Here is a 23,965-nt window from a genome sequence, read left to right as displayed (position 1 = left end):
GCCTTTTTGAAGTTTCAAAGCCAAATTTTAGCTATTGTCTCTCTTCTTTTTTTCGCTGTTGCCAAACACTAAAACCGAGTCCAGCTCCACCCTCCACTCAATATATATACTGTAAAGAAACATTACAGTACTGTAGATTGCGCTGGTTTGCTCAATTATATACTGGAATTTGTAAAATTATTAACTACTACTATTATATACTACTACATACTGATCACCATTCTTTAAGATGCCTGGGTAGGCTAGGCCATGTCTTGGCCTATGATATTTTTCAGTCATCGGAACGTATATCTATCGTAAGTCAGGGGGACAACCAGTACACCCACATATATAATTATATATATAAATATTTACAATACATTTAAAAAGGCATATTTATACATAATAATTAAAAAAAACATCTATGCAATGGCTCTGCAAAGAATAATGTCACCAATCATATTGAGCGAATGTCCTAACGCAGAGCAAGACTTGAAGTCTTATATGAGTGGCTCTTTTCATCATAATGAGCAACATCTTTCACATCCTCAATGACTTTGTAAAAATTACTTGGTTTCACAGCATCTTTAGAACTAAATATGGAGTTTTTTTTTTTTCTTAAACAAGAGTCTGCCCATTTCCTGGACCCTCTGTCTGATGTATTCGGATTTTGATGGATCGTTTCCATGCTTGTTGTGAAGAACCTGACTTATCTAAAGTATAAGGAAATCATTACAAACTACAGATGAAATGTCATTATTCTTCTTATTTCCCAAGATCTTTTACACCTCAGAAGATATTGCTTGGGAAAATGTTGACCCTGCAATATCAGCCAAAACTAAAACTTTAGCTTTACCAGTTGCTTCAGACTCTGAAGACATATTTGAAGGACATCTCCGTGTATGGCTTTACCGCTCCTTGCGAATTTAAGCAAGTACATATATGTTTTGGTGCTCAGTTTAATCTCTGACCTTCCTGGCCTTCTTTTAACTATCAGTGGTCCACTTTTGCTTTCTATAACCTCCTGATAATGTTCATAGTTGCCTTTGTTTCATAACCTCAAGTCTCAAGTAACCTTTTTCTGTCCTGGGAGTATATATACTTTCTTTCGGCTTCTCCCGTTAGGGGTCGCCACAGCGGATCTGCAAAATATTCTACTAATCGATTCTTTTATTTAAAAATAACAAATGCAGAAACAACTGGATATGTCTTAGAAAGGCCAATGGTTTGAAATTAAACTGTACAGAAAATAAATAGAATTAAAAACAAAAATACCAAGGAACTACATGGTGGCACTGTAATGTGGAAAAAACTTTAAGATTTAAAAAGTTTTACAGTACAAAAAATAAAAAAATTAAAATTTCTAAATAAATCCACATGCATACATGTTAAATTATTTACATTTTATATTTAAAAGGTGCAAATTAACATTCATTTCTTGGTAACCGCCTTTGAATAGTCTTACAGGGCATTTGAAATTGGACAGTGTAATTGTTATAAAACACTTTTAATATGAAGCATAGCATTACTACAATAAATCACATTGAATGTGAAAATCTTTTGTTTATTCTTTAAAGCTTTTCCCCTAAAGAATAGCTCCTTTAGATGTAGATATTATACATCAAACAAAGTGCAAACCCCTCACCACTAGCTGAGGAAAGAACACGTTTTAACAACTAACAACCTCATAGGGTGACACACCGTCCTTTCATTTCGTGTCAGTGTCACGCCCATCCCCTGACAGACAAGTAATGAAAATAAATGAACAGAGAGGGGTATATTTTACTCAAAGTGTTAATTGTCACAATAACCTCTTTAGATCCAGGTAAAACAGTATGATGCTCAAACCTCTACATCTAATATTGTCAATGTCAGGAAAGATGAAATTCTCTTTCCCCGCTGCAGAAGTATTAACACTACAAAATAATCCAGATTTTTTTCTGAACGTCTCATTTTTAAAGAATTTATTTGCAAATTATGGTGGAAAATAAGTATTTGGTCAATAACAAAAGTTCATCTCAATAGTTTGTTATATACCCTTTGTTGGCAATGACAGAGATCAAACATTTTCTGTAAGTCTCCACAAGGTTTTTTACAAACTGTTGCTGGTAGTTTGGCCCATTTCTCCATGCAGATCTCCTCTAGAGCAGTGAAACTGGGCCACTCCAGGACCTTGAAATGCTTCTTACGAAGCCACTCCTTCGTTCCTTTGGATGCAACTCAGCATTCTTTGTTCTCCATACATGACAAGTTGATTTTTTACCAAAAGGTTTTTGGTTTCATCTGACCATATAACATTCTCACAATCTTCTTTTGGATCATCCAAATGCCTTCTAGCAAACTTCAGACAGGCCCAGACATGTACTGGCTTAAGCAGGGGGACACGTCTGCCACTGCAAGATTTAAGTCCCTGGCGGCATAGTGTGTTACACAATGGATTCCCAGCCCGAGGAATCAGTTGATCCCGTGAGTGAGCTCACCGAGGCTCTCCGGGAGGCTTTCACGTCGGCCGCCTCCAGCCGGGCTTCACCACCGCTCGGCAGCCCAATGGCTCTTCCGGCCTTTTTTTTCCGGAAACGCGGCCGAATGTCTCTATAACGAAATGCGACCCCAACGATTTCCCTCTAAACGAGCCAGGGTCGCGTTTTTTATCTCGCTGCTCACCGAAGAGCTTTGGCTTGGGCAAGAGCGTTCCCAGGCGTTCCTAAACCATCTCCAGCTGCGCCGTGAGAGGGGGACTCTAGAGCTAGCTGTGCAAACCATCCAGGGACTCCCGCTGGGGAGGGGCTGGATCAAGTACTGCTCACCACCCATCACACTCCAGATCGAGGTGCTGCATCAGGAGGAAATACGTTTCTTAGTGCTACAGAACTCTACTGCAGATGTTATCCTAAGACTTCCTTGGCTCACTAAACACTCCCGCAAGTGTTTCTGGGACCCGTGCGATATCCTCGAGTGGATCATCAGCTCATCAGCTCAGCTCACCTCATCAGCTCACCCACTATATTCGCACACACTTCTAAGCACTCCCCGTCCGTTCTACCGTTTAGTCTGGTGAACATCTCAGGACCTAAATTGATTACCTATTCTTTGGATTTATCACTCTGTGGACTTACTCTGTGGATTTATCTCTCTGTGGGTTTACCATGTGGATTTGTTACTCTGTGAACTGACCTGTGGATTTATCTCATGAACTACTCTTGGTTAGTGTTTGTCTATGTTCCCGTGTTTACAGCTGGTTTGGTTTTGCTGCATTCCCGTATTTCATTAAAGCACCTCTGTTCTTTCGAACTTCGGCTTGCGCTTGTTCTTCCAGCCTAACAACTACAAAATACAATCTGATGAAATATGTTTTTCACTATCCCTGGAAGTGGTCAAAAATGGACAAGCTCAAAACAGTTAAGATCATGTTTACACCTTGCATTTAGCATCATACTCATATATATTTACATAATTTTTGTGTCCACCGATGTGGAAGTATTTAGATTTTGTCACAGCCACCAATATCTCCTAACATAACCCAGTAAATATGAGAAAGAGAGGTACAACAATAAGGGAAAAATGTTTGCCAAGTAGCCAACATAACTCATTCTAGCATATACTTCAATAACGTCTCCAGGTTACTCATGTACCCATGGTTCCCTGAGCAAACGAGACAGATATCACAAATGCCTCTGAAAGCCTCTGCATTGTCCACGCTCTAAGTCATGTGTAAAATCAGTCCAGTGGAAAGCATGGCATCAAAAAAGCTTAAAAGCACATGGAGTGAAACCAGCGCTACCTTCTGTAAAGAGAAGGAAGATGGCATAGGCTATAAGAACATTAGTAACATCCAAAAACTGAGTTACAGTGCAGTGGCCATAGTCAAACAGTGGTTCCACATGACAGGTTCCACTAGAAACAGGCCTCGCAAGGGTTGATCAAAGAAGTTGAGTCGTCATGCTGTGTGTCAGGTTCAGAAGCCGGCTTAAAATAACAGATGCATCGGTGGTGCCAGCATTGCTTAACAAGTTGCAGAAGTGGAAGGTCCACTTGTCAATGCTCAGACCATGCACCGCGCATTGCAACAAGTCTGTTTGCATGGCCGTCATTCCAGAGGGAAACTGAAAGTGTTCTGAAGGTGGCTTACAAGAAAGCCTGCAAACAGTTTGCTAAAGTCAAGGTCATTTCTATTGCGTTTTTTCGCAATGTCTTAAAGCAGCTTTACAGAATTTAAGAGTTAAGACGAACAATGAGTTTTTATCCCTGATAAGCAAGCCTGTGGCAAGGAATCATTTCCTTAGATGTTATGAGGAAGAAACCTTGAGAGGAACCAGACTCAAAAGGAAAACTTATCCTCATTTAGGTGATAAAGAGTTATTATAGTCTTTAAGCAATACAGCACACTGGAGAGTGAGAACTAACATGAGCACTGAAATATAAGATTATAAGTAATGTCCTTTCCAAAGTCTTATACAGTCATTTGAGATTATGAAACCAGGAGCTTCTAAGCAACTCATAAAATCTCAACAATCGCAATCATCATAGATCCAACACCAGCTCCTCCATGCCAGAGCCTTTAAACACTCAAAGAGGTCCAATGTGCAAACTCCAAATGTGGTGGAATCCAAATGGTGCTGGTACGTCTCTAGATGGTTCAGGATGTTTGTGAGGTCAGCATCTACATCTTTAAAGGTCCTTAATCTTAATGAGATGGGATGTGACTGGAGCTGGCGCAACCTCAGAATGCCTTAGGATGGGTAAAGAGAGACAAGCAGTGGAGGAATTAAAAAATTCAGAAGTAGAACACATTCTGAAGTAGAACACAATGCCCTCCCCTCAGAAACCGGCAGTTTTCCAACATGAAAATGACCCCAAACACAGAGCCAAGATGACAACTGCCTTTGAGGAAGCTAAAGGTAAAGGTGATAGAGTGGGCAAATATATTTTAAGACCTGAACCCTACTGAGCACCTGTGGGGCATCCTCAAGTCGAAGGTGGAGAAGCGCCATACGTCTAACATCCAGCAGCTCTGTGACGTGAAAAAGGATCCCAGGAACAATCTGTACAGTTATGTTTAATTCCATGCCCAGGAGGATTAAGGCAGTGCTAGATAACAATGGTGCTCACACAAAATTTTTACACTTTGGACACAGTTTTAACATGTTCACTTGGGGTGTACCGTAATTTCCGGACTATTAAGCGCACCCAAATATAAGCCGCACCGACTGAATTTTACAAAGATTTTTATTTTGAACATAAATAAGTCTATAAGCCGCAGGTGCCTACATTGAAACTAATGAACTCCACACAGGCTTTAACAAAAGACAGTGTCTGTTACACGGCTTGTATCTAAACAGTAGCCTACCAAGAAAAAAGTAATTGTTCACGGTCTTCCTGCTTCCTTTTACAACTATTTATTTCGGGAGTTTATCTTTTGGCATCGTCGTGCGTTTAAAAATCACCATTGGTGAATCTTTCCTCCCGATGCCGTGCAGCTCAGAACACAGGTGAAGTGCGTTTTTCATGCCCGGTTGTTTTCAGCATGACGAATGATTCGCATTTTCTGTAGACAGTCCAAGTGAGCGGCAGGTCAAACATCAGAGGAACATCATCCATATTTATGATGTGGTGCGGCCCGATTCAGTGGGAGCGCATCTGATTTAATATAAAGAGTTTCATTGGTTCACCTGAACCCGTTCGGCAATTTCATAGGTCTAATGTTATGGGGCTCAGTTTTTTGGCTTGAAGCTTGTGAAACCGGGAAAAACCCAGGAAAAATCCATATATTAGCCGCTTCGTTGTTTAAGCCGCCGGGTTCAAAGTGTGGGGAAAAAGTAGCGGCTTATAGTCACTTTTGTTGCCAGCTATTTTGACAATAATCAGGAACATTTTTTTACCAGTTCACTTTCACTGTTACATTATTATCTGCATTCAAGAATTTTTCTTTTTTTTTTTTTTTAAGACTTCTCAGGAGACCTTTTTTTCAACAATTAGAATTTTATGTTATTTTTCAAACCATTATCGCTGCTGAAACAAACAACAGGGAATGAATGTAATTAAAAATTGTAACTTATATAAATAAATACAGTATTGACAGATGATGCTACATAAAAAAAACAGAGTGCAACAGGCAATTTAAAAAGAAAGAAAGAAAAAGAATAAAATGCACAAAACTTAAATTGTAAAGTAACTTTCGGCTTCTCCCATTAGGGGTGGCCACAGCGGATCATCAGTATTCATGATCCGCATGTTTGATTTGGCACGTTTTTACGCTGGATGCCCTTCCTAACACAACCGTCCCCATTTATCCGGGCTTGGGACCAGCACTAAGAGTGCACTGGCTTGTGCAACTCTAATGGCTGGGGTTGGTTCCCTGACCAGGAATCGAATCCGGGCTGCAACGGTGAGAGCGCCACAGCCTAACCACTAGACTACCAGGGAACCTAACAAATCGTAAATTGTAAAGTGACAGTAAATAATGGGATATACTGTATATGTAAGTTGCAATTAACATCTGTTACATAGCGGTGAGTCATTGTACAATGCAATGGCATAGGGTAGGAATGATTTATTGAACTGTTTTTTGTGACAATGAAGCTGAAACAGTATGTTGGTAAATGAACTCCGCTGCCTCTGTATGGGATCATGTAGTGGGTGGGATTTATTTTCCATGATTGACACTATATATATTGAGCACTGTAAAGGGCACTTGCCACAACAGACTGATAAAAATTTCCAGCATCCCACTGTATACATTGAAGGATCTGAGCTTCCTCAGGAAAAATTTAAGTCTGTTCAACCCCTACTTGTACATAGCGTCGGTGTTGGTCCTCCAGTAAAATCTGCTGTTTAAGTAAACACCCAAGTACTTGTAGTTGTCCACAACTACCAACCTTCACCCCCATGAGGTTTCTGAGATACTGGGAAATATGAATCATGACTAGCGTGATAATTACAAGCACAAACTCACCACAGCGGATCATCTGTCTCCACTCCAGCCTGTTCTCTACATCTGCCTCTGCCTCTTTTGCATCTTTCAAACCAAAGCCTGAGTGTTCAGTGGTTAGTTCGAGCTTTTTTCATTGATAATATATTAAACAGAGCTTAGTCACTGAAGAATAGTTTTCCATATCTGTTTTTCCATCAAAGGAAGCACAACATCATAGCACTTTAAACACAGGAAGCTGACATGCACCAAGCAATTACAAACTGTAAGAATATGGTTTAGTTATTGGAGATTTATTCCTTCAAACATATCGGAGATGTTAAACAGGCTAATGCACAATTCTGTTGTTCCAAATGAAGATTACTACCTATGAAGATCTAACCACCTGAAATTACCATCCACTATCAATGTAATAGTCTTTGCTATGATGAAATCAACCCCAATCTTGCTTTTTCATGCTATTCCGTATAGTTTTCCTACTTTTCTGTCAGGTGTGATTTCGCAAAAGTCCACAAAACATTGTTATCATCATTTATTGTTTTGAATTTTGAAACTGAAACCTTGAATCAATGTCTTTTTATGTTTGAAAGAGAATGGGATGCCATTCTTAACCATGGTGGACCATTTATACCAGCTGTTCATTCATGAGTTTGCAAGTATAGCAGTATTACTGTAATTATCAAACACATCTTCAGTCTCAGCTTGAAATACACAATACGCAGAGCTAAGTTCAGAAACCTGGTACAAAGAAATGTCTGAGTTTAAGCAAAGATCTTTAAATATCAAACACTGAGGCAGTTGTGTGTTATACTGTATATTGGCCTAGAAGAATACACATTATTCAGAAATCTGAGTAATGCTGCTATTCTACACTCAAATTTTTACACAATATTTAAAAGATTGAAGGCCTTTAAATAGAAAAAAAAAAAATAACGCACTGAACATGTTTATTTAGTATAATTCAAATGGAAAGCTAGTGCACAAGAGCATTGTCTGTGAACTGGATAATAGCCTTCTGTCAGCAATTATTGTGATTAGCATCTCCATAAAAGCATGCTCAGTATAACAATGATACTAACCATTCCAATCTTTATAATTAGAATGAAGGATAGTCTCTAGGTTACATATGTAACCCTAGATCCCTAAATGAATGGGATGCTGCACCAAAATGCTTTAGGAATGCTTCCTTGTTGTACACGTGCTAAATCATGTATGTAATCAGTCCAATGGGAAGGTACAGCGTTACTGGAGGGGTGACATCACAACCAGGAAGCTAAACAGAGCACATGCTTTGAAAGTGAAGGAAGCGCTGCAGGGATGCTGGCAGTGTGGTATAGAGATGCAGCATCTTGTTTCCTCAGGGAACCAGGGTTACATACATAACCTAGAGACATTCCCTTTTATGACCTTGAGCTGCATTAAAACGCTGTGTCCAATCCTGCCGGACTACCCAATACCTGTCTAATGTAAAAGAGCACAGCTAGGTCAAGAGAGCGAGGAGCCAGAAGTGGCTCTAAGGTCAAGCTAAAAACTTAATGAAGGTCATAGGGGCAGACAGCCTGCATCATTGCCAATGTCACAGAGCAAAGCTCTATAGGACAAGGCCACCAAGGCCGCCACACTTATAGTACAGTGATCTCTCGCCGAAAGGTGTAGGGAACCAGGAAAAAATAGCCTCCACAATCCACCTGCTAAGGGTCGCCTTGTTCGCAGGGAGGCACTCTAAAGTGCTGTCATTTCCTGGATGCATGCGAGCACTGGACTCTGAAATAGAGCTTCCCGGCCTGAAGGGGAGGATGGTAGAAAGCCTGGGGCATGACTGGTCAGGGGACAACCGAAGGCACCTTGGAATATACCCCGGATTGGGGTAAGGACAGCACCAGCTATGCCAGGGTAACTTCTGGAGAGATGGGGCCACAGAAGGGCCTGAATGTCCCATATTGTGCGCCGAAGAAACGTATCAATAGCGGGTTCTTACCCAGCGAATGCTCAGCATCGGAGCATGACAGCCTTAAGCCGGACATTTGAGAGTGAAACCATACTGTTGCTCACAGATGGTCACCTCTTTTCTCAACCTGGCTTCCACTACTCTTTCCCATAACTTCATGGTGTGACTGATCAACTTTATTCCCCTTTAATTACTGCAGGACTGCACATCTCCCTTATTTTTAAAAAATTATACCCCCTGTCTATTCCACAGGCATCCTCTCACCTTTCAAAATTTAGTTGAACAATCTGGTTAAAAAGTCCACTGCCCTTTTTTCTAAACAATTCCATGCTTCTACCAGTATGTCATCTGGTTCAACGGACTTTCCACTCTTTATCCTCTTAATCACTGCTTTCACTTCCTCCATACTAATCCTATCTACTCCCTGCTTCATCAGCACATCCTTCTCGGTCCCTCTGCCTGGCCAATTGGTACAAATCCTTTTCTTCTTCCTAAGTGTCTAAATTCTCATACAGCTCCTTATATGCCTTTTTCTTTGCTTTTACCATATCCTTTTTCACCTGGTGCCGCATCTGCTTGTTTTCCTGCCTACGTCACTCATCACTCTGTTGATTTCAATTCTGTTTTGCCAAACTCTTTCTCCTTATGCTTTCCTGCACTTCCTCATTCCACCACCAAATCTCTTTGTCTTCCTTTCTCTTTCCTGATGTCACCAAGTGCCTTCCTAGTTGTGTCCCTTATTTCTGCAGTAGTTGCCCAATCATCGCCACCACTAAGCCCCTGTCTGACCGCTTCCCTGAAACTTACTTAACAGTCTTCCTTCTTCAGTTTCCACCATCTTAAACTTTTTTCAGTCCTCACTCTCCTCCTGTCTAGCTGCACAGTCCCCTGCCAACAACTTACAGTCTCCAATCTCTCTCAGGTTGCATCTCCTGCATAGAGCATAGTCCACCGGTGTGCACCTTCCTCCACTTTTATACATCACCCTATGTTCCTCCTTTTTTTTTAATGACCAATCTTTCATTCATAGGTACACTGTCCACTACTTTATCGAACTTAAACCAGAATTTTGCCTTCTCCTTCATCTCATAACTCACTTTACCAGTCATAGTACCAACTTGTAAAGTGCCCACCCTAATCTCCACTCTCCTACACTTCTTGTGTAGGATGCGCTTTATATTTTGCCATCTGAGCTTTTATCAAAGTGTTCTTGATATGGCCAACTGCTGTGAAAAGCTTTTTCTTCACCAGGGAAAGAATTCTTCTGTCATCAACAATAGATGTTTTTGGTGTTCCTGAGCTCAAATATGTGGCTCTTTTTTTTAAAGAATGTACCAAATAGACATTTATTTTAGTGTAATTATGGCATGAATCAACTGCAGTGACATCTCTGTAGAAGTCATTTTGAGAGTGAACAGCAACAGATTCCAAATCTAAATGTCACAATTGAAATCCACTTACTTGTGAATAATGAAGGAATAACGCACATCTTGTGATGGAGCAGCAATAAACTGTTCAATTTCTTCCAGTCTGCACTTATTTAGCTCATATTTAACATTTATTATACTGTAGTAGACCTTACTATAAGTAATGTGTATATAGCCAAAGCAGCTTTCTATTCGCAAGTGTAGTGCAAATTGTTCCAAGCGTACACCGATGCTGTTTCTTGTTCTTCAGCTCTTTTAATATCTCTGGGGTAAAAACTGTTCCTGAGTCTGTTTGTGCTTGATGTAATGGACCTTAAGAATCTACCTGAGGTTAGATCAAACATTGTGTCCAGGGTGGGTTGGGTCTTATTGTTCACGCTGCTGTAGCAGCAAGAGCTGAATAGTACCCAGGGAGGGTATTAAGCACCCAATGATTTTTAGGAGGTGTGGATAATCCTCTGAAGAGCTTTTCTCTCTGCTGCAGAGCAACTTTTCTTGAGAATCCACAGGAAGAAGAGTCGTTGTTGTACCTTGGTAACCGAAGCTATAGTGTTTGTAGTCTCATGTAATTGTCTAATTATCATCTCAGAGTAAATGGACAAGAGACTAGACAAGAGCTTCAGATAATGTTTACAAACATTTGAATGAAAATACAAAACTTTATTTTTTTTGGTGATGAGAGCAGTCATAGAAGGATGCAAGATCGATATGACCTGATCAATTTAGTTAAAGAGTGAATATAATTTAATAATAATAATAATTAAAAAAAAACATACTTTAAAAATGAATGACTAACGGCAATGATAATGCTTGTTTACTTAGAAACCACAGAAATACAAAATGATATAAACAAGGAATGTTCAAAACACAGTCACCAAAACAAGTGTTTGACTTAGAAATTAGCTAGAAAGAATCAGTAGAAGACAGGCTCTTTATAGTTATGGAAATATGTATAATTCAACAATGAGACAAAGCAGAAGTAATAATCTGTTTGATATCTGATGCTGTACATTTTTAAGCAAAAATAAGCAGTAATAATTGGTTGTTTCCTTTTTAAGGGGAACAGTTAAATGGGTAATCTTTTATTAAAATACACACTGTACCAAATATCTTTTACAAATTTGATATGGAACATTACAACAGTTATTCAGGGACATATTCTGAATTTTAAAAAGAAGGAATTTCTCATTTGATGAATGCTGTATTTTTTTTTATTCTCTCTGCTTTTCTTTATCTCTAGTTCTCCCTCATCATACTGACTGTAATGGTTTTAACAGCAGCCTGAAGTCTTTTTAGGATCCTGGCACACAATTTCCATAATGATAGATGCTAAGCAGTAGGGATTCTCAGTTTTTGATGGCCGTACAAAGTGTACAACAAACGTTAATGTTTGCATGATCATGTGGATAATGCATTGATGCTGATGCTAATGGTGATGGAGTTTGCCATTAATGTGGGTATTTATGCAAAACATCCAACTGATTTCATATTTTCTCAAAGAAGTTTTTGATATGGAAATATCCCTTCTTGATTATACTGATCTTCTTTTAGATTCTTTCTTCCTTCCTTCCTTCCTTTCTTTCTTTCTTTCTTTCTTTCTTTCTTTCTTTCTTTCTTTCTTTCTTTCTTTCTTTCTTTCTTTCTTTCTTTCTTTCTTTCTTTCTTTCTTCACAATAATTCTTCTGAGACTGATGATTTCCCACCATTTGTCGATTTGTTGAATTGGCCAATGAGATTCATAGCACTCCTTTAGCATAGAGATTGGATTTGTGACTGCAGCACGACAAACATGTTTCTGATTATATATTCGTATCCCCAGTCTTATAAATTCTTGTTTCCTTCTCTACCAATCCCTCATCTTTGAATGATAGTCAGAGATAGCCCTATTGTTAAGAGAGATACAGTTAAGAGTGTATGGTGGCTTTTGGATTTTCACTAAAAAGCTGGAATAGGTTTCAACTAAGTGTTTCCAAGATTTATGAGTTTCATGTACTTTTATTCAGCAAAGCTAGAAAGCTGCTTGTGGTGCCTGTTCACCGCTTTACAGATGTCAAATTTGTTAATTTATTTTTGTTTGCAAAAATGTGAAAGCATTAAAAGACATTATTTTGCAAAAATATTGTATAATATATGAGACTAATGAGCAAAGAGCACTTTATTAATCCCCAATGGAAATATGGTATTAAACAAACAGCCTAGACAAACAAACTAGAACAAAAAGGAGGGCAAGACATCAAAAGATTTTTAAAAGTCCAAGAAAGCTTAATAGCATTATTTCCGGTTAATATTATACTCTCTAACAATAGGTAGGTAAATATGCAAATGTCATATGACATACACAATATTGACAAAATTATAGGAAGATCAGATTTTCCAGCCATATGTGGAGGTTTTCCCCAAACTGTTACCACAAATTTGGAGGCGTAAGACGTCTTTGGTTGCGGTAGCATAACATTTTTCCCTCACTTGTACTATAAAACCCAATCCTGTTGCAGCATGACAATGCCCCTGTACACAAAGGGAGCTCCATGATGATATGGTTTACATGGATTAGAGTGGAAGATCTTAAGTAGCCTGCTATAGAATTATAGACGTCATCCTTTGTACTTTGTGATAAATTTGAATGCTGACTGCAACCCAGGCTTTCTCACACTACATCACCTATACTACACTACATCAAGTCAGGACCTGACTTGTGGCTGAATGAGCACAAATCTTCATAACTGCTGGAAGTGTTTGGACCAGTATACCATATTGAAATATAATCTTTCTTTCATTTATAGATTAGAACATGGGAATGTGTCGCTAAACTTTGCATTAGACTTTACAAAATAGCAAGAACTGTATTTTTGTAGAATTTCTGCTTAGATTTCACAAATCAATAAAAACATCCCAGCTATCATTAGGGTCTATGGAAGCCCGGTGTCTTCGGTGCTTACCATCTAAAATTTATTTCACCTGCAATGTTATGCATGGTTTAAGGGTAATAACGAAGATATTTGAAGATATATAAAGATAACATTCTAATTGAATCGTATCTCACCATGATCCGGATCTTCATTGTTGCCTATATCCAAGTAAAACTGAAACTATAAAAAATATTTTCATAGGGCTGCAGTATGACAGTAAATATTTCTTGGTCTTACTCTCAAAGTTCAGGTCACCTTACCTTAGCCTTTGTTCCATGGATAAAAGTGTTAGTCCATAGTAGATCGCCAGGAGAATATGTCTGCAATCAAACACATCTGGAAGCTTCTAGTTCAGCTGAGGCCTAGACTGGCTTTATACAGTCAATACAGTCAGTAATGTTTAATTTATTATATGGACAAATGTTTATAGGGTTTATAGATGTGGTAAAAGAGGCAAATGTAAAGGACAGGGGGGTATGGAGGGGGTAGGGGGTATGGAGGGGGTAGGGGGTCTGGCAACCCCTAATGGGAAAAGCCAAAAGAAGAAGAAGAAGATGGACAAATGTTTATAGACACCTTATAATAACCTCTACTCTTCTGGGAAGATGTTTCACCAGATTTTGGCTCGTGTTTGTAGAGATTTATGCTTATTCAGGTATAAGGGTGTTGGTGAAGTCAGTTACTAATGTAGGGTGAGGAGGCCTAGGATGCAGCCAGCATTTCAATTTACCCCAGAGGTGTTCAGTAGGGTGGAGATCATTGCTCTGTAACAGGTCGCTACAAAGGATTTTCGTGAAGCTTTTTTGTGCACAAGAGCACTGCCATGCTGTAACCGGCTTGAGTCTCCTTGTTGAAGTAAGAAGAGAATGTCATCATACTACATCCAAAGACATTTTATTCAGTTAGGTGTTTCCACCATTGTGGTAACAGCTTGTAAAAGAGCCACAAATGTCTGGAAAAGTCTTTAGTTATTTGTTGTTATTATTATTATTATTATTATTATTATTATTATTATTATTATTATTATTAATCATCATCATCATCATCATCATCATCAGATATCTCTTAAAAATAGTTTTGACTAAATAGGGCCAGATTATACAAAAAAAAACAAAAAAAAAAGTATTTGAAGAAATACATTCATATTGCGAATAAATACACCAGATGTATTGAAAGTAGTTTATCATGAGTGGGAGATATGATTGCTTATTTGATTATGCTAATTTGCAATTTATTAAAGCAGAGTTTCTAAAAAGTTTATGTAAGTTAAGTAGTTTTTAACATAAATTGCTATTAAAATAAATCACAATTTACTGAGAGTCAAAAAGGATTTAAAGTCTAAATGTTACTCTATGGTTTAATGATATGATGAATATTCTGTGCACACTCCAATACAGTAAATTTATGGATTTTAAAGCATGATTGTTTATAACATTGCTATAGTCTCCTAAAAAGCATTTTGCAATATTGTTATTTTGCAATATTGAAGTTTATCTCAGTGCTTTTGCTTTTGCTTATGCTTTCTTTCTTTTTCATTCTTTTGTTTCCTTAGACTCAGCTATAGTGAATGGAGTGTACTGGTCTGAGGCCCTTAATAAGGTCTTTGTGGATAACTTTGAAAGAGACCCATCCCTCATATGGCAGTACTTTGGCAGTGCCAAGGGTTTCTTCAGACAGTATCCTGGTAAGGTTCAGGATTAATTTTAAATCAATGTATTGTATTGTAATTTTGTGACTAAAATATTCTTAACAAGCATACAGTAGTAAGGACAAAGTGTGTGTGTATGTGTGTGTGTGTGTGTGTGTGTGTGTGTGTGTGTGTGTGTGTGTGTGTGTGTGTGTGTGTGTGTGTGTGCACGTGAATGAATGGCAACTAAAGTGGTGGGGTGTAGCATAAATGTAATTACCTTGCCAGACCTGTCTCCCTCAAGATAGGCAAATCAGACAACCCAGGAGGCCTTAGTCTCACTGAACACTAGGTGCAATGAAAAAAGACAAGTAGGACAGTTCATTGTTTTGAAGGGTTTGAAAGGTGGGCTTGTGTGCAATTTAAAGCGGTGCATGGAAAAAAAAGAGCAGGAAAAACCTCAGAAATGCCAGGTATGCGATGTTCATGGTGAATGGAAAAAAAGAGCAGGAAATCCTCAGAAATGGCAGGTATGCGATGTTCACTTGTGTCCTAAGTTAAACAGGAACTGTTTCCAGGAATGGCACAGTGCTGTGTGACTGTGTGTTTAAATCTGTGTACTCATGTTGTAAATAAACTACAAGCAAAAACACTTTCTTTTAGCCTACATCTTAGACCTAGAAGGAGGTTGGTAAGTTGTCCCCCAGGTGTGATGTAGAGCACATTAATATCCATGACCATCGACACGCCGTTGCATACAGATTTATAATAATAATTCTCATACAAATCTAAATTAATGTATTGGTTTATGTGAATGAATGAACAGGATGGTTTACAGCAATATTATAACAAGGTCTACATAATCCTGGACTAATTGTATAAATAATTTTTAATATGTGTCTTATGGACCTATTAACTCACTTTTTAATATTGTTTGGACAGTTATCCAGGCAGCTGGGTATTATGAAAAAAGAGGTGCGTCACTGTTTGTGTTTTTCCAGTTTTGTTTATCACTGACTGATTGTTTGTGGTAAATAAAAATAAAAATTTAATAATTAATCAAATAATTTCTTAAAACTTCTGGTACAGTCATGTTTCAGCTGAAGTTGTTATTTCTTTTGATTTAATACAACCCCATCTACAGAACAGTTGGGGAAAAATGTAAAATGTTAATGAAAAAAGATTGCATGTTTTATTTGCAATAGAAAATTTTTTCAATTTGTTGGCTGCTGCATGTCTGTGTAACTTATAAAAAAGTAAATGGAGGAACATTTTGCAATTAATTAGGTCAGTAACATGATTGGGTGTAAAAAGTGCATCTTTGGCGACCAGTCAGAGCCTCTCAGATGTAAAGATGGCCAGAAGTTCACCAATCTGCAAAAACAATCTGTTTACAATTTCTGGATAAATTTTTTAATAATTCTCCTCAACATCAAATTGCTTAAACTTTGAATAACTCATAGTCTGCATTGCATAATATCATCAAAATAATATTTGATTGTGGAGAAATGTCTGTGCACAAGGGACAAGGGTGAAAACAATATTGGATTGCTGTGATCTTTGGGCACTGCATTAAAAACAGAAATGATTTTGTAAATCACAGCATGGGTTTAGAAACAACTCCAGAAATCATTGTCTGTGTCATCCACAAATGCAGGATAAAACTATATCTTGCAAAGAAGAACTTATATGTGAACATGATCCAGAGATGACACCATTTAAAATTTACTGAGGCAAAGTGGAAAACTGTTATGTATTCAGAAGAATTAACATTTTTTGGAACCCTTGGGTGCTGTGTCCTGCAGACTAAAGAGGAGAGATACTTTCTGGTTTGTTATCAGTGCTCAGTTCAAAAGCCTGCATCTCTGATGGTATAGGGGAGAATTGGTGCATATAGAATGGGCAGCTGTCACATCTGGAAAGTCACCCTTAATACTGAAAGGTATATATAGGTTTTTGTCAGGGTACACCCTGCTTCTTCTCTTGCGCGTGCCCCGCCCGCTTGGAGCTCATCACCATCCTACTGATTCCGAACACCTGCCTCTCGTTTATCATGCCATTATAACCACCTCTCTCACCCCACTTCTGCGTCCGTTATTGTTTTCGTTGGTGTCTATGTGTTTTGCTGTCCGTGCATGAGGATTCAGTGGGGTTAGAGAGCTTCATCCAGAAATCCATCGGGCTCTCTCAGCACTTAGCCGCATGTCATCCCAATGAACTCCAACCAGAATGCCTGCGAGGTGCAACGGCAGCTCCTGAACCCGAACCCATGCAGCTGGGTTTGCAGAGACTGTCCCGGAGAGAGAGAAACCGCCGTCTGGCCACGGGAAGGTGCCTGCGGATTACAGGGACACTCCATCACTAGGTGTCCCACACGCCCTGTTCGTGCTGCGGTGAGTACCGTTGAATTTCCAACAGATATCTCACCCCTATCCAAGCTGACAGTGTCTCTCCTAACCCCCGCTCTGTCCATCTCTGTGCCTGCTCTAGTCGACTCCGGCTCGGCGGGGAACTTCATCTCCCAAGCCTGCCTCGACCGCTTATGCCTTCCCAGAGAGAGGGGTTCCCAGGACCTAGCTGTCCAAACCATCCAGGGACGTCCACTGGGAAAGGGTTGGGTGAAGTATTGCACGCCGGTGGTGACGCTACAAGTGGGGTTGTTTCATAGAGAGGAGATCCGGTTTCTGGTTCTGGAGAGTTCCACCGTCAGCATAAACCTGGGGAGGCCGTGGTTACAAAAGCATGCGCCGAGGTGTTCCTGGGATCCCTGTGACATCTTGGAGTGGAGTCCCCGCTGTAAGGAACACTGTCTCGCTCAACTTCCGACGCGGGTCCGGAAAGCGGTGATTGGCGCCACCCGAGTGGAGGAAGTCACCACCACGACCCTGAGATCCCTGAGGAGAATCAGGCCTTCGAGGATGTGTTCAGTGCCCAGGCCGCCACCCATCTCCCCCCTCATCGACCTTGGGACTGCTGCATCGACCTCCTCCCCGGCGCTAAGCTACCCAAGGGTGTTGTGTACCCGTTGTCCGCTCCTAAACATCGGGCAATAGAGAAATACGTCCAGCAGGCTCTCTGGCAGGGATTTATCAGACACTCGTCCTCCCCAGCAGCCTCAAGCTTCTTCTTCGTGGAAAAGAAGGACGGAGGTCTTCGTCCCTGCATTGACTATCAACAGCTGAACTCCCAGATCGCACCTCTTCCATACCCACTCCCACTCGTGCCTGCTGCTCTGGAGGACCTGAGGGAGGCAAGGGTCTTCACCAAGCTCGATCTCCGGATTGCTTACAACCTGGTACGCATAAGGAAGGGAGACGAGTGGAAAACTGCCTTCATCACACCCTCGGGGCACTATGAATACCTGGTCATGCCGTACGGTCTTTCCATCTCTCCAGCGGTCTTCCAGGGGTTCATGAACAAGGTATTTCGGCCCTATCTCCAGAGGTTCGTCATGGTCTACAAAGATGACATCTTGATCTATTCCCGGAACCTGGAGGAACATCTGGGACACGTGCGCGCCGTCCTGAAAGTGCTCTGTGCTCACCGACTCTTCCTAAACCTCTCGAAGTGTGAGTTCCACCGCCCATCAATCCACTTCCTGGGTTACATCATCAGTGCCAAGGGGATCCAGATGGACGAGAGGAAGGTGAGGGCAGTGAGAGAGTGGCCCGTTCCAGATCGATCAAGGAGCTCCAGCGTTTCCTGGGCTTCGCAAACTTCTACCGCCGGTTCATCCAGGGATACAGCCAGATAACAGCCCCCCTCACCTCGCTCCTTAGGGGTAGGGCTCGAACCTTGAAATGGACCGAAGAGGCTCAGGAGGCCTTTTAAGAGCTCCGCTGGCGTTTCTGTAGCGCTCCTGTTCTGCGTCACCCAGACCCCCAGGAGCCCTTTGTGGTTGAGGTCGACGCCTCATCAACCGGAGTGGGGGCCACTGTCTCCCAGCGACCAGGAACCCCGGCACAGCTCCACCCATGTGCCTTCTTCTCCCACAAGCTCTCCACCGCCGAACAAAACTATGACATTGGCAATCGCGAGCTCCTGGCAATCAAGCTGGCCCTAGACGAGTGGAGACACTGGCTGGAGGGAGCAGAGCATTCGTTCACTGTGGTCACCGATCATAAGAACCTCCAGTATCTATGGGAGGCACGGAGACTCAACCCACGACAGGCACGCTGGGCCCTCTTTTTCACCAGGTTCCGGTTTCACATCACTTACCGTGCAGGTGCCCTGAACGGCAAGGCCGACGCGCTATCTCGGATGTACGGGCCGGACAACCCAGTGACCCGGAACCAATCATTCCTCCTGCACTCATCCTGGGGCCCATCGTTTGGAATATTGATCCCTCCACGAGGTCACGCCTGCGGGGTGTCCAGAAGGACGTGTCTTCGTCCCGTCCTCCTGCAGACGCGGTCTCATCAGGTCAGTCCACGAAGGACCGGGAACGGGTCACCCAGGTGAGAGGAGGACGGTCCGGCTCATCCAAGCAAGATCTTCGTGACAGATCTGCCCCGGTCGGAGGGGAACACTTGCATCCTGGTGGTGGTGGACCGTTTCTCCAAGGCCTGCCGCTTTGAAGAGCCTGCCTACCGCCCTCGAGACTGCGGAAGCTCTGTTCCATCTTGTCTTCCGGAACTACGGACTCCCTGAGGAGATCGTCTCGGACCGGGGTCCCCAGTTCACGTCTCGGGTCTGGAGAGCGTTCTTCAAACTCCTGGGAGTCTCAGTTAACCTAACATCGGGGTACCACCCACAGTCCAATGGCCAGGCCGAGCAAAAGATCCAAGAGCTAAGTCGCTATCTGAGGACCTATTGCGGCCAGGACCAAGGAGAGTGGTGTCGGTTCTTGCCGTGGGAGGAATACGCTCAGAACTCACTTCGCCAGGACACGACGGGACTCACCCCGTTCCAGTGTGTGCTGGGGTTCCAGCCGCCCCTGTTCCCCGGGTCGGATGAGCCCAGCAACGTGCCCGCAGTGGATTACTGGTTCCAGGAGAGCAGTAGAATCTGGGAGTCGGCACACACTCAGCTGCGTCAGGCCCTCCGCACCACCCGTTGGCACACTGACGCACGGCGGTTGGACTCTCCGCGCTTCCGTCCCGGGGATCTGGTGTGGTTGTCTACCAGGGACCTGAAGCTGAAGCTGCCTTGCCGCAAACTGAGCCCCCGGTTCATCGGGCCCTTTTGGGTTGCCGACCATGTCAACGACGTGTCCTACCGGCTGGAACTGCCACCGAGCTACCGTATCCACCCTACTTTCCATGTGTCCTTGCTCAAACCTTGTGCCTCTCCTGTCTCTCACCCCCCAGGTGACCCCGGAGCGACCGCCCAGCCGGAAGTCGTGGACCAGCCCGGTGTCTACGCGGTGAGGGAGGTCCTGGATTCTAGGCGGCGCGGGGGTCGCCTTGAGTACCTGGTGGATTGGGAGGGGTATGGTCCGGAGGAGCGGACGTGGGTGTCCGTCGCCGGGTCAGGTCGTCTGGTGATGCCCCTGGGGGAGGGGGTGGTGTCAGGGTACACCCTGCTTCTTCTCCTGCGCGTGCCCCGCCCGCTCAGAGCTCATCACCATCCTACTGATTCCGAATACCTGCCTCTCGTTTATCATGCCATTATAACCACCTCTCTCACCCCACTTCTGCGTCCGTTATTGTTTTCGTTGGTGTCTATGTGTTTTGCTGCAAGTTCTCCATTAAAGCTTCCTTGTTTTCGGTGCTTCGGCTTCCGCCTCAGTCACTCGTCTAACAGTTTTATAGCAACATATGCTTTTATCAGGCGAACCGTATTTAAAAGAAGAGGGGATAAAAAAAAAATAATAATTCTGAATTGTGATTGTAAAATAAAGATAAAGAGAAAAAAAAACAATTACAGGATACACTTAACTGTACTTTACTGTAGTTTTTCTTATTAAATATAATAATCTAAAATTATTATTTAACAGAATAATTTTGATCCGTTTTAACATTCTGCACTATGCAGATAGACTGTGTAGGGGTTAAAAGTTATATTGGTTGATTTATTATTGTTTAGGTATAAAGTGGACACCGGATGAACATGGAGTTATAGCCTTTGACTGTCGAAATCGAAAATGGTAAGTATGGTTACATCTCTCATTGATATTATTTTACTACTACTACTAAAACAATACCATGATTTTAGGTTAGACTTTGTAATAGGAATGCACATACTTGGCAAATGAACAGCTAACATTGTGTATTTTTTTTTTTTAATATGTATGTTTCTGTGTGTGTGTGTGTGTGTGTCTGTGTATGTGTGTGTGTGTGTGTGTGTGTGTGTGTGTGTGTGTGTGTGTGGGTGAATATATAGGTATATACAAGCAGCTACATCACCTAAAGATGTGGTAATTCTGGTGGACGTGAGTGGCAGCATGAAAGGTCTCAGACTGACTATAGCCAAGCAAACAGTCTCTTCCATACTGGACACTCTGGGTGACGATGACTTCTTTAATATTATTGCTGTGAGTATTAAATATACAGCATTTGACAGATCCCCTCATCCATATCAATTTACAAAACATATTCTACCTGCTAGTACAGCTAGTTCCGAGGCTACCTTAGCATTACTCTAAATGTATTAATTTTGATTGTTTTATGTACTAAATAAAGGCAACTATATAGACACATTAGGGAAGTTCATGCTGGGAAAGAGACAAATCTTTAATTCACTGTATCATAAGGGATGGTAGGTCAAAGTGAGTTAAAAGGAAAATTGGTGAAAATTGTTGTTTGATAAGTGCCTTCAGCTTGATGGGGGCAGCTACAGGAAGCAAGTGAAGTAAGCACAGCAAGAGATGTGGGTAATAGTTATACAGCTGCATTCTGGAATGCAGGGGGGGACCTGCCAAAAATGTAAGATAAAAAAAACAGCTAGAGGACTATCATCTGACAACCATCAAGCAGTGAGAATGAAGGCTGCAACATGCTTCCTGAGAGAACCATGAAACCAGACATTGCATCAAACTGCCCTCTAATGCCTACATGAGATACAGAGGAAGAGAGAGTGTCTAAATAACTGACAGGGGAGAGAATAGCAAGAGAATAGCAGCATACCCCCCCATTCAGAGAGCACAGCCAATTTCACTCTCTTGAATCTTAGATGGACGGCCAGGGCATCATAGGATGGTCACCATTACAATTTCATCTTGAGCTGTCAAAGGACTGGCCAAGACACATACAGGGCTTAGTCAAGTTAGCAACATGATGAGAGAATGGTAGCTTTGTCTAGACATACTTTGTCTGGACCCACCACAATGAATGTACCAATGATTTTTGTAGGGCAGAAATTGATCATAACTAAAGAATGAAACTACAGTGTGAAATTTTTAAAACACACAACACAAACAGAGCATAGTTTATTACTAAATTGCATTGGCAAGGAGAATGTAAGATTTTACCTAAAATGTATATAGTCAAGATGTATTGTAATATGGGTTAACTACTTTACGTAATCTACGCCCCTGCATCCAACGCCACAAAGATAAAATAACTATCCATTCCAAAGGAAATTATTTTGCCAGAGACTACTTTATAGTACAAGTAAAAATAAATGTAGATGAAATATGATTGAAAAATAAATTCAATATTGTATATCCAAATATATTTAAAAAATACTATTTATATACAATTCATTCAACAGGTATTAGATTTTCATTCATTTCTTAATATTTGGTAAGTGATTTATCCTGGTCAAGGTGAATTCAATAGTTGGAGCCTTACACATGAGGCAGGAATACAGTACAGTGTACCCCGATAACTCACGGTTCGGAACTCGTGGCTCGGAAAATTTGCGGGATCTCATTTAGAACCTAACTAACAGCAAGTTGCAGATTATCTTAAAATTTGCGGGAATCTGCAGCGGGACCAAATGTTCAAGAATTTTAGGAATAACATTTGAAACTATGTTTTTACAAACAAATTACATAAACATTTTTTAAACACATTATTGTATTAAATTGACATAATGTCTAGATTAATTCACTAAGGTACCATAGGGGCTGCGGGGGGTGCATCCACAAATTAACCCTGGGGGTTACATTCTAAGATCGGGGGACCACTGTACATTTTAAATGTGATGCCATACCAGTCCACCACAGGGCACTATGCACAAATTTACATTGTTATTCACTCATTTACATCTACAGCAATTTAAACTAGCCAATGTATTTACTAGTTCGTTTTATATAGTTGGAAGAAAACTCAAATGGAGAGTTTTGAAAGGTTTAAACAAAATTTTGAAGTTTACTATATTTTTGTGACTTTGAACACTAGATTTTAGCTTAAGTTTTGTTAACAGCATAAAGAGCTTTTGAAAATGTTGATCATCTTGGTATCTGATCTGAACTCCATGTCACAAACCCCAAAAGCCAAGACACGCTCATTGGTATTCTGTTAAAATATGTTGAATGTTGTTTTACTGTCAGGAGTTTAATTCTTTAACGACATGTGAGGAGTGTTCAATGAGCAGCCACATTTCTCAGTTATCTGGAAAGAACAGATTGTATGTTATCTTCTGACACAGGAAATCAAAGTGATTTTTGAAATTGCTTGACTAACACAGAAGTCATTAGTGTTCAGGACCCACTACCCCTGCCATTTTTAAACTAACCTGATAGTATGGAGAACAGTAAAGAGTTTAATAAATAAAGCCTTTTGCGAAGCCCTGATGGTGTGTAGTGAATGTTAAATGTTTGGAAACATTTAGTCTTTTTATATTGTTTTTGAGAGACAGGCATGTTCCTTTTGTGCAACCTTTCAGGTAAAAGGCAAAATTGGACAGTAAATGACTAGAAGAAAGTTTTGTGGATCAATAAGTCCACATTTGACATTTTGGGATCTAACAGAAGAACTTACATTAGAGGAAGAACAGGATGGACGATGTTAGCAGACTGCTTTACATTCAAAGACAAACCTGGAGGTGAAAGCCTAATAGTTTGTGGTTGTTTTTGAGCAGAGAAGGTTTGAAATGTATTATGAGTTAAAGGAATACTGAACCAACATGGCTACCATTCTATATTTTAACACCATACAATTCAGGAAGTCAGGTATGGCAGAGAGGTATGTGAGGGTGGTGCAGGACATGTATGAGGACAGTGTGACAGCAGTGAAGTGTGCAATAGTAATGACAGCCTTC

At 41.1% G+C, this 23,965-nt stretch overlaps 1 protein-coding gene across 3 annotated transcripts in view; it reads left to right on the top strand.

Annotated features, from left to right (window-relative positions):
- Positions 1-23,965, top strand: part of cacna2d3a (calcium channel, voltage-dependent, alpha 2/delta subunit 3a) — a 261,628-nt gene that overhangs the window by 98,792 nt on the left and 138,871 nt on the right. For all 3 annotated transcript variants that reach the window (XM_083554430.1, XM_083554429.1, XM_083554428.1), the window contains exons 6-8: positions 14,744-14,875; positions 20,846-20,906; positions 21,143-21,293. In XM_083554430.1, coding sequence (XP_083410556.1) covers positions 14,744-14,875; positions 20,846-20,906; positions 21,143-21,293 — 344 coding nt within the window. The remainder of the gene's footprint in view (positions 1-14,743; positions 14,876-20,845; positions 20,907-21,142; positions 21,294-23,965) is intronic.

The sequence above is a fragment of the Silurus aristotelis genome, assembly GCF_946808225.1.
Source record: "Silurus aristotelis genome assembly, chromosome: 11".
Classification (NCBI taxonomy): Eukaryota; Metazoa; Chordata; class Actinopteri; order Siluriformes; family Siluridae; genus Silurus; species Silurus aristotelis.
This window is presented reverse-complemented; position numbering and strand designations above follow the sequence as displayed.